General features: G+C 47.0%; 1 protein-coding gene across 1 annotated transcript; it reads right to left on the bottom strand.

The window, feature by feature from the left end:
- Positions 1-274: 274 nt before the first annotated feature.
- Positions 275-10,288, bottom strand: LOC103662452 (stromelysin-1). The gene is made up of 10 exons (XM_008690144.1): positions 10,187-10,288; positions 9,180-9,424; positions 8,940-9,088; positions 8,696-8,821; positions 6,998-7,162; positions 6,670-6,814; positions 5,617-5,750; positions 5,074-5,233; positions 3,909-4,012; positions 275-2,672 (listed from the first exon to the last, which is right to left on the bottom strand). The coding sequence occupies exons 1-10, from the start codon at positions 10,286-10,288 to the stop codon at positions 2,572-2,574; spliced, it is 1,431 nt and encodes a 476-aa protein (XP_008688366.1). The 3' UTR covers positions 275-2,571.
- Between the last annotated feature and the right edge of the window lie 425 nt (positions 10,289-10,713).

Below are 10,713 nucleotides of genomic sequence, written 5' to 3'. Positions count from 1 at the left end.
CCCAGCTCCGCTCAGCCGTCGAAGGTTGACCTTCTTTATCAGATACACAAGTGAGGGTATCGGAATGCTAATCAAATGTTGAAAATAACCTACTGACACATTGCATACTAAAAATAATCTTCTAACGCACATAATTTTGATGTATTTTTTATTATTTTAATTTCAAATACATTAAATTTTTTTCAAATGTATATTTTATATATCATTAAATCATTATTTTCCTTATGTAGTATTTCTATTTTTTCAGGTGTGTGTATTTTATTTATTTTTGATGGTTTTTATTTTTTATTTTTATTTTTAAATTTCATTTCCTTTTTTCTCTTCTTGATTTACTTAAGCATGGGTTTCATCAAGTAGGGGGTTGAATAAATAAATTATGTGTTTGTTTCGTAGAAGTCGGCCGATATTAGTGAAGCATGTACTAATGAGGAGTGGTTGCCAAGATGTATTAAGTGAAAAGAGCAAAGAGCACAGCAGCGTGAATTCACCTGCTACCAGTCTAACTTTAACAGACGGTGTTAATGCTTGCGTGTGTACAGAGTAGCTCTGTGGGTCACATGCACGTGTACGTGCTTATTTGCGTGCGTTCTTTCTTCCTGGACTATAAGCTCGATGAGGGCAGGGAGTGTCATACTAGCTTCTGAGAAAAGGCACTAGTTGGTGGGGACAGGAGTGAGGAAAATTAACTTTTCGCCGTGTTTTCTACCTTTCAGAATTGTGCTGTGGCCACCTAGCACACCTGCAGAAAATAATCCAAATAAATTCAGGTAATTTTTAAAATAAAGAAATGCTCAATTCCTACCAAAATACTGCCATTTCTCAGAGTTCCGTCTCACAATCTCCCATATGGTCTCTTTCATACTCATGGTTTTAAGGACGGTCTAAATGCTGACAAGCCACGTATTTAAATCTCCTCTCTTTTTTAAAAAAATTGAGATATGATTGACAGACAACATTGTATTTGTTTGAGGTGCATGAGAAGAAGACTCCATATATGTCCATGTTGCAGAACGGTCACCACAGTAAGTGTGGCCAACACCCGTCACCCCCATAGTCGCTGTGTCGTCTCTTTCGAGTTCAGACTCGTTGAGTCATGGCTTAGTTAGGTATCTCACGACATTTCAAAACTTGGCAAACCTAAGCCATTCTTCCCCATTCTCACCCTTTCCTCACAAAGCTGTGTGTCTCCAAGCTGTCCCCCAACCCAGCAAATGCTGCCATCGTTTGTGACATTTGTCCTTCTGCTCTAGGAAGCTGTCTGGGAATGACGTGGCCTCTTTCCTCTTTCTTCAACGCCCCGTAGAGCCCTGCTGTCTTTCGTGTTCTTGTCTGACTCTGTAGTGTGACCGCTTTCGCCTGAGCCGTGATCCCCTCACCTGGTTCACCCATGCCTCCCCTCAAAACCTCCTCTGGGGTGATTCCCTCGGAAGTTCTAACACGACCCAGTGCAGGGGAAATCCTCCTGTTATTCTATTGAAGATGTCGATGGTTTTCCTTTAGGACTCATCACGCTTACAGTTGCAGGTCCGTGATGGTGGTTATTTGCATATGTTCGTTCTTGCTGGACTATGAGCCTGATGAAGGCAGGAGCTGTGTGTGTTTACTCGGGTGCTTACGCCTACAGCGCAGCACAATGCCTGGAGCACGGAATACGACTAATACGTTATCCGCCAATGAATGGGCAAGTTACAGCGTGCGAGAGCTCTTACTGCGTGGCAGAGCGTGCTAGACCCCTGACTCGGGCGATAAATCCATCTGAGCACCAGCATCTGCTCATGGACCTTGGGCCCGGACAAACGGCACGAGCACCGGAGGATGCGTTCATGCGTGCGGCGGCCGTGAGCGAAGCTGTTTGCTAGAACAGCGCAAGGGCCCCACTGAGGAAACGTGTAAGTAGAAGGAGAAGGTGAAGAACAGGGTGGTTGTTCTCCACCTGGAAAAGAAAGTGTGTGAATGAGGGGATCTGCCACAGTCCTAAGATTCTGCTTCACAATTGTTTCTAGCGCCCGCCCTGCAAGGTGACAGCTTTCCGAGGTCTTTCCCCTCGGGCGTTTCAGGAACGGTAGGACATCTGGGTGGTGGAAACAGGGACATGTGCTGGTAGGACACCTGCAGAGGGCACGGACTACACTGTCCTCAGTTCTGGATGAGCCCATGGTGAGGCGGCCGCCATGGAGATCCGAATCCTCACACCATGGGCCAAGGATCTCAGGTTGTCTCCTGTCGGGTCCACACCCAAGGCTGTGGGGACAACTTGTTCTTGAGACAAACAAGACGATAAAATAACTGTCCGATTCTTTTTATTAAATAACAAGTAAATAGTCTATATACAGTCACTGGTCTTGCACACGAGCGCTCTCCCTTCTCCCGTGGAGGTTACTCCATGTGACCAAGAGCCGGCTAGCAGCCAGCTTGAATGCCCGGTACCGCGTGAAGCGACCAGCAGACGCGGCGTCACCCGCGCCGTCGGTCCCACACACGCAGGAGATAAGGAACCATCTCCATTCACAGAGACTAAGGGGAAGGGCTATCAGCCCCATGGCCGGTGCCCAGGGGGCGCTTCTCGGCGTCTCAGCAATTCAACCAGCTGTTGCCCTTCAAGGAATGTGTCACTTTCCTCGCATTTGGGTCAAACTCCAGCTGTGAAGATCCGTTGAAGAAATAGTAAAACCCTGGAAATATGGACAAGGGAAACCATGAGATCTTTTTTCAAATAAATAAATTTGGCAACATACGAAACTCAGAATAATAGGTAATTAAAATTACAAAGTGTTTATAGGGTTTTACTATTGCAGGGACTCTGATAAGCATTTTATCTGATTGTTTTTTCATTTCTTTCTGCAACAGTCCTATGAGGGACGCGTATCTAAGTCCATTCTACAGATGAGCAGGTGGAGGGCCCACACATGCTTGCCCCGGGTCCCTTGCTGGGGACAGGCTGCAGACATCATTGCCTTCCAGCTGGGACCGCAAAGCCAGGCTCTGCTTGCTAGGTTATCTGCTTCCGATCAGACAGAACTCTCTGCTTCTTTGCAAACTATGAACTCTTTATTTCCTTTTTTCCTGACAGTCCTCCTCCCCTTTCGTTTCCTGAGGGTCATTTCTGGCCCCAGAGAAGCATGGAAACTCCTTCAGAACAGCAGGGGGGCCTTTATGGCTCTGCTGTCCTGCTGCTCAGGCTTCCTTTCAAGAAGGGTCACCAGCCTCCAGCCACCTTTCCTTGAGCAGGAAAAAGATATAACTTTTTTAAAACTTAGGGCACATGAAAAAGTAATTATTTGCACCTGACCAGTGTGGGCAGGGACTGACTACTCAGGGACCTCTTCCCTGGGATTAGTAGTTACAACAGGATGCAGCGGAGGACAAAGCCAGCCAGTAAGAAAGTTGGCCACACCACTTGAGGGGGTTTTTATGCCCACATGGGAACCTGAAAGGTGACGGGTCTACATGTACGGACGTGACCCGTGAGCACTTCGGTGTTTCCTGCATGTACAAAATAGGGAGATGTGTGTTGACTGTCTTCATGATTCGAACCAATGTATTACAGGAAGTTGTCGTAGACTTGGTACAGAATTGGTAAGTTGCAATTTGGGGAGGAGGGAAAGAAACTGGTTAAAGAAAATCTGTCATTTCATGGGGCGTCTGGGAGGCTCAGTCACTCAAGCATCCGACTCTTGGTTTTGGCTCAGGTCGTGATCTTGGGGTCATGAGATCGAGCCCTGCATTGGGCTCTGTGCTTAGCAGGGAGTCTGCTTGAGTGTTTCTCTCTCGGCCCCTCCCCCACTTTCTCTCAAGTAAATAAATAAATCTTTAAAAAAAATCTGTCATTACAAACTAATCCAATTGTCCCTCTGATACCATAAGATGTTTCAAGTACCCCATTGCCAGCAGAAGAAGTATGCTCTTACCAAATGCTTCAAAAGCAGCATCGACCTTGGGGTCAACCCCTGGGAAGTCTTCTGCTATTTCCCTGGGGAAGCCTGGCTCCATGGAGCGTCTCCTCTCATCAAACCTGCATCCAGTGAAAGAAACACAGCACAGCATTGCTCAGAGGACATGTTACCAAAATTCTTAAGTCCTGTTAGGTTTAATGTGGAGTCCTAGTAAACTTTCTAAGCACCGCCAATAAATGTCAAACATGTCAAGCACCACAGAAATGCGTGACTTTAATGGAGCTGCAGACATGATTCTTAGAACTGTATCTCCACCAGGAGCAGAGGCAACACCCCGATCTACCCGATGTCTGTCACCATACTTCTCAAGCCTGGACGGAGAGAACCCTAATCATCTTTCTGACATGAAGTATGAACAGATGAGTTGGCTCATTCATCTCAAATACAGATTTCAGATTCTCTACCCTACGCGGCTCCTGTACGTCCTCCAACCCAGCACATCTGGATTTCCTGTGGCAGCCTCCTAGGGAAAGGGATGGCGGAGACCAGAAAGCACGGGAATGTGCTTCAGACTCGTTGGCTGGACCTTGGTTGGCCCACCCAGTCTGGGCAGACGGCCCAGGCATCGGCCTCCGTGAGTCCTGGGTTCTAGCCATAAAACTGGGCCACTATTGCTCATCTAAACAGGCCGCACTAATGAGTGCATGAGGTTAGGGGAAGCCCTGAAAAACCGTATAGCAAGGTTGGGAAGATGAGAAAAACACCCAAGGAGGTGATGAGTCGACAAGAAAGGAATGCTGAATTGTGGCCTGGATTCTTGAAGCTTCTTTTAAAAAGAGACAAGCCCATATGGGTTTGGAGTCCAGCAGGGAAGCTTGAGGCAGGACTTGAAGGGTGAGTGGGTTGGCGGGGTTGGGGGGCAGAGGGCAGAGGCGAGAAGAGCCCATCCAGGCAGGTTGGGCGTTAGCAGGGGGAGCTCAGCTCATAGGCTCAAGGTGGGAGCGAGGCAGACGCGCCCGTGACCGCCTGTGACCAGCGCTGCTGCCTTTGAAAGCAAGCATGTCCCCACCCTCCATACTGGGAGGGAGGCTGGGCTGAGAGTGACCCGGGGGTTTCCTCGGAGGAAGAAGATAATCTCCCTAACGAGGCTCCATACAAAGCCATCCCAGCCCCATCTTACCGCCAGTATTTGTCCCCTACAAAGAAGTACGTTTTCTTCTTTTCCTTATCAAAAATGGCTGCATCAATTTTCCTTACGGTTGAGGGAAAACCCAGGGTGTGGATGCTTTTTGGATAACCTGCTTGTGCCTCAGTTCCTTTGACGGCCCAGAACTGATTTCCTGTTAAGAAAAATAATTCAGAGTCACACTGATTTTATGACAGTTAAGACTTTGGGTTTTGGAAATACTCAGCACCTTTGATTTTCGTAATAAAGATTTAATCCCCAGCTCAAAGTGGGTTTTTAACAAAAATTTGCAGATTCTAATGGATGAACACAAATCCAAAGAAGGAATTGACAACTCTGAGCAATTTATATCCCTACGTGCATTTTTATTATCTGTCAAACATAAATAAAAGAAAACCAGATCCAGCTATCTCTTCACTACCTTAGAGTAACGAAGGAGACACACTTTGTCAGAGTAGAGAAAATTAAAGTCCTATTCAATTTTCCTGTGAAAGCGGTAATTTCAGCAAGTTAGAGAAATTATTATTTCATAACGACCTTTAAAAACGAAAACAATGTCCTTGCTCGTGTCTTCGTACGCAGCATCCAGGCCTGAAGGAAGGGACGGCCAAAACGAAGAGATCAGGTAAAATCCAGGTTCAAGCGTCCTGAGGGATTTGCGCCAAAAATGCCTGAAACATACAGAAAAGGAAATGAAAACGGAGACACAGACGTTCACCGTTAGTATCCCTTTCTCATCGTGGTGCCTCATCCATCTTCCCCCATCCGCCGTCTGTGAGGCTCGAGGGCAGGCAGAAATCAGGGAAGTCGCCGGTGGGGAAAGGTCTTTGCTTTTTCTTGGGGGCCCGTACCCGACCTCCTACCAGCGGGTTCCGGGGCAGGACCTTCTGGAGAGAAGGTGACCACATTCTTGCAAACCAGTGTAGGGGCCATAACACCGCTTACGTTTTCAAACAGAGAGACCGGTGTGTGTGTGTGTGTGTGTGCGCGTGTGTGTGTGCGTGTGCGTGTGTGCGCGTGCGTGTGCGTGTGTGTGCGTGCGTGTGCGTGTGTGCGTGTGTGCGTGTGTGTGTGTGTGCGTGTGTGTGCGTGTGTGTCAGTATTTCCACAACGCTTCTGGAAGCCTCTACACGTGTCCTTGACGGTGGGTGGATGCCGGGAGCCAGTGTGGCGGGGAGACGTGCTTTTCACTTTCTCCCCATGTGTGCAGCTTGAATGTGTTACCGTGTGCATATTTATCTGCTGTGAGTCAGCTGACTGATTAAGTGTCATGCTCTCCCGATGGCGTTTTTAAAGGGAACAAAGATAAATCTCTAATTCTGAAGTTCCACGTGAGCCTTTGGAAAGCAAGCGTGGCTTATAGCGACCAGGAACAACAATGAGAGGAGAAGAATCAGACCAAGTCTTCGAAAACGAGCTTGGTGCTTTTAGGAAAATGTGGAGGGTGAAGCCCGAGATCTCAGTGATTGCAAGGTCAGAGAAAACATTTTTGCTCTCAGCATTGAAAAATCTCTACCAAGTTTCTCTGTTGTCCTTTCTAAGCATGTCCATGGAAAGAACAGAGAGGGAAATGGAAGGTTCCGGTCTGACCTGTCTTTGAAGAACAGGATTTCTCCCCTCAGAGTGCTGATTGCGTCGAAGGACAGACTGGGGTCGCACGCGGCTGGGGTCTCGGGTCCTGGAGGCACAGGTTCCGGGGGCACCGCGGGGTCATCCGGGGAGACAGAGGGAGATCCTGCAGCAAACGTTTGGGGGAGGCAAACAGAAGGACAACTGTGATGTCATCGCCCACGTCCATGCTTTCCAAACACTGTCAGGTGCTTTGAGAAGAGCTGCAAAGGCTTCACACGGCCTTGTCCAGCTTTCCCGAACACCGTCCCCGCACAGCTACCGGCCTGCTTTCCGCAGCCTCGCTCACCGTACAGGGACTGGATGCCAGCCACGTCATCTTGAGAAAGGCGGAGGCGGGCCGGGTCTGTGTGCGCGTTGTAGACCGGGTACATCAGGGCGCGAGGGTCGGCCGAGTGGAAGAGACCCAGGGAGTGGCCAAGTTCATGAGCGGCAACCAGGAATAAATTGGTTCCTAGTTAAGAAATCAGAGATAACACGGACTTATTCCTTAAATGCACGTACATCATCACGCAGGTCAGCTGTTGGTTTACGTCCTGGAGGCACACGGCGCTTTCCTGCCTCGTTCTGTGGTCAACTGACCCGCGGACTGATCACACACTTAATGGAAAGCCAAGTGTTTCTCAAGGCTCATTCTTGAAGTCAGTCCTTGAGACGAAATACCCACCCATGTCCGCCTACCCCCTCTCCCGTCTTAGGATCCTATTGACTTCCCGAGAACCAGCTCCTCTGTCTTGTGCTCCGGAATGGAACCAAACCCCTTGTTTACCACATCCATAAATATTTCTCTCCATTTGCCAAGGAAAAGATAAACACGGTCTCAACGTATTACCGCTTGCCAGTTATGGTCTCAGTTCAATGAATCACAATTTATTCATCTCAATTCTGAAATCCTTAAACAAAGCATTCTCCCATTCTTTTCCATTGGACTCTTGCCGGCATAATTTTTCCACCTCAAGATTATCATTAAACACATATTGGGTCCGGAAATACTAGTAAGGATAATTGTTACAGGGTTTGTGAGATTGGTCTAAAACATAGCATGCCCAATCACGCCTATCATTTGTCAGAAAAAGAGATTTGGGCCACACAAACACTACCTGTATTTGTATTTTTTTCCTTCATATTATTAAAAAAAAATCAGAAGTCATCGTGGAATTATGTCTGACATGCTACGTTTACTTTTGTAAGCTTTATTCGTGTAATTTTGTGATCCTAGTAAAGTCCTCATTAGAGACTTTGCAGGAAGAAGTTGTTAAATCAATCGAACCAAAGAAATTTATCCAGCACAAACGTCACATTCCTACTCCCTACAGAGATTCTGTTTGCATTTTGATTATAAATCCCAATGAATTTCAGAAGTAGTACTATTTGTTTTAGTCTATTTTTTGAAATCTTTGGAAGCCAATCCTCAAGGCATACAGTTATGAATTGAGAAATATTCTTCTACTTAAAAAATCTGACACTGTATTTGGGGGCTAGTCCTTCCCTTCAGAACAAGACTATAGAAACTCTTGTTAACCTAGAGACAGTAAAATGCTGATTTACCAGCAAAACCTAAACAGGGACCTCCGTTTCCGAAATTTAACTCTCATCTCTGTCTGGAAGAGTAAGGAAGAAATTTCCCCCAATTGCATGCAAGCAACATCAAGGGCCCGGATTAAGGCAGAATCCATGCGGTGCACTGGCCCTTGGGTATGTGTAATTCATTATAATGAGAGGATATTCCTAATGATGGTCCTCAGCTCACACCAGAACCGTAGTCATCAAAGAACTACTTAACGGTGTTCCCATATTGTGCTTACCAAGACAGAGAATAAACTTTTTAGACATCTGAAAAATGGTTAAAACAGAAATACTTTCTACTAATTCTTGAGCCATCTGGAAAATGTGGAACACCCACTTCTTGAAGATTCTTAGCTATTAAGAATTTCCTAAATCTAAAGAAATCACCCACCCACATCCTTCCGAGAGACGTGGAACTAACCGGAAGTATCCCTCGTCCATTGCTCGTCATCGTCAAAGTGCGCGTCTCCGTAAATGCCGGGCCCGGGCGGGTAGGCATGACCCAGAACTTTTCCAGGTCCATCAAAGGGGATAAAGTCTCCATGATCTAACAGAGAAAATGTTTTTATTGGAAAGATAGATTATTAAGATCTATTTGGAATATCCCCCCCACCCCACAACAGCAACTGGATAAATGGATGCATTTCATGTTTTTGTTTTTTTACCTCTAACTGCAAATAAGATCTTTATGTCAGCCTCTCCTTCGTCAGTCCTGGAGAAAGTCAGTGGAGTCACCTCCTCCCAGAGGCTCAGAGCTTTCTCAATGGCAGAATCAACAGCATCTCTTGGCAAATCCAGCGTATAATTCATAACCCTTGATGAGAAACATTGAAGATGTTATTTTCTCCTGTGACAGTCATTTACAAGATCTCAATATTACGTGAAAACCTGTCTGGAGCCGTCACCTGTAAGTGAGGTGTGTCTTCCTCCACTTGGGCATGCCGGGGAAGGTGGCGAAGTCGCCGACGTCGGGGACCCCACACCTGGGCTTGTGCATCATGTCCAGAGTGTCCGAGTCCAGCTTCCCCGTCACCTCCAGCCCGAGGAACTTCTGCATTTCTCGGAGTTTGTCAACAACAGGACCACCGTCCCTTCTTCTCACAAATGCTTTGGTATCTTTTGCAAGGTTGTAGTAGCGTTCCAGGTATTGCTAATGGGATAATAGGTAGAGTTTTCAGGTCATACTCATGATTTTTAGCCTCTTATAGTAAATTGCAGCTGCGACTTAATCTGTGGGCCGTCTGGTTTGCGGAAACCAAGCTAAACGTCACGTTCGCGTCAACTATTCAGTTACAGGCTCCGCCTGCTTCGGTTCTGTCTTTGAACCAAGTAATCTCTGGAGCTTTGTCTACTCCCACAGCAATGAAGATGAAGCAGAGAATCAAGATAAATGTCTAGCAAACTTAAAGGAGGAACACAGAGGGCATAATTGTGTATTTCAGGCTCGTTTAGTCAACAACCTCAACGTTCTACTTTATGGGTCTCACGGGGACCTGGCTAAGGACAAAAGTTGGACAAATCCCTGTGTGTAAACATGACACTAGCAATATTTACATCTAGCTAAACTTATGTTGCATTAAAACACCTACAGAAGTCCCAACTGGAGATACATTTAGTTCCTCCTCTCCACCTGTTTCCCGTGTGCCTCACGCCCCAGTGTGGCCGCAGCCACGGTGCCGGCGATCTAGGGAAAACACCTAGTATTTCTGGCCTTTGTTCATTCCTGCAGGACAGGGAGCCGCACAGTGGGATACGGAGACCCGTCCCCATCCCACACGCTGTCACTCTCTGTCCCTGATCCACTCCCACACAGTAAGCCCAAAGCATCCTATGTGTTGTGTGAATGGAAAGCAGAGAACAGTTTTCCCACTGGGCTCTGCCGACGCCTGGGAGGGGGGCATGCACCAGTTACCTGAACAAGTTCCATGCTGTCCTCGTCCTCTGCGGCTCTGTCCACTGGGTAGGCCGAGCACACAGCCACACAGAGCAACAGCAGAGCTGGAAGGTTCTGCATTTCCACGGGCTCTTCTTGGCTCTATGTCGTCGTAGTGCCTCTGCCTACCTCCTCCTGGGTCCACTCTCTGGAGCCCTGACTTTTATAGGGCGACAGCGGTGGGTTAGGTCACCCGCAGCTTGACTCATGATTGCTTTCATCCGAATGGCAGCAGGAGTATGTCCAAAAATTCCGAATCTGAAGTAGGATGATACAACCTACTTTACTAATTTCTCTCAACCTTTCCAATTTTGCAAATCATAACAGTGATTAAGCTCCAGGAAACGCTTCCTGTCTTCGTAAGAAGAAAACTGGGGCATTTTTTTTTTTATTCTGGAAAAAAAAAGTGCCCAGAATTTACTAGACAATTTATGTTTGTGTGTTTGAGAGGAGAAATAGGCTGACTCGGTAAAAAGTCAGAATTGGCTAGAACACTGAAATGCAGT

Source organism: Ursus maritimus, unplaced genomic scaffold, assembly GCF_017311325.1.
Source record: "Ursus maritimus isolate PB19 unplaced genomic scaffold, ASM1731132v1 scaffold_16, whole genome shotgun sequence".
Lineage (NCBI taxonomy): Eukaryota > Metazoa > Chordata > Mammalia > Carnivora > Ursidae > Ursus > Ursus maritimus.
The sequence above is the reverse complement of the archived record's forward strand: the minus strand, read 5'-3'. Positions and strand labels throughout refer to the sequence as shown.

What these genes read in the sequence shown, in the direction of transcription:
- LOC103662452 (XM_008690144.1), bottom strand. Translation starts at nt 10,288, where the DNA reads ATGCAGAACCTTCCAGCTCTGCTGTTGCTCTGTGTGGCTGTGTGCTCG. An exon ending in ATCCTGTTCTTCAAAGACAG is followed by an intron (nt 5,751 to 6,669) that starts GTCAGACCGGAA and finishes TGTATGTTTCAG; the next exon opens with GCATTTTTGGCGCAAATCCC. An exon ending in GTAGGGGACAAATACTGGCG is followed by an intron (nt 4,013 to 5,073) that starts GTAAGATGGGGC and finishes CACTGGATGCAG; the next exon opens with GTTTGATGAGAGGAGACGCT.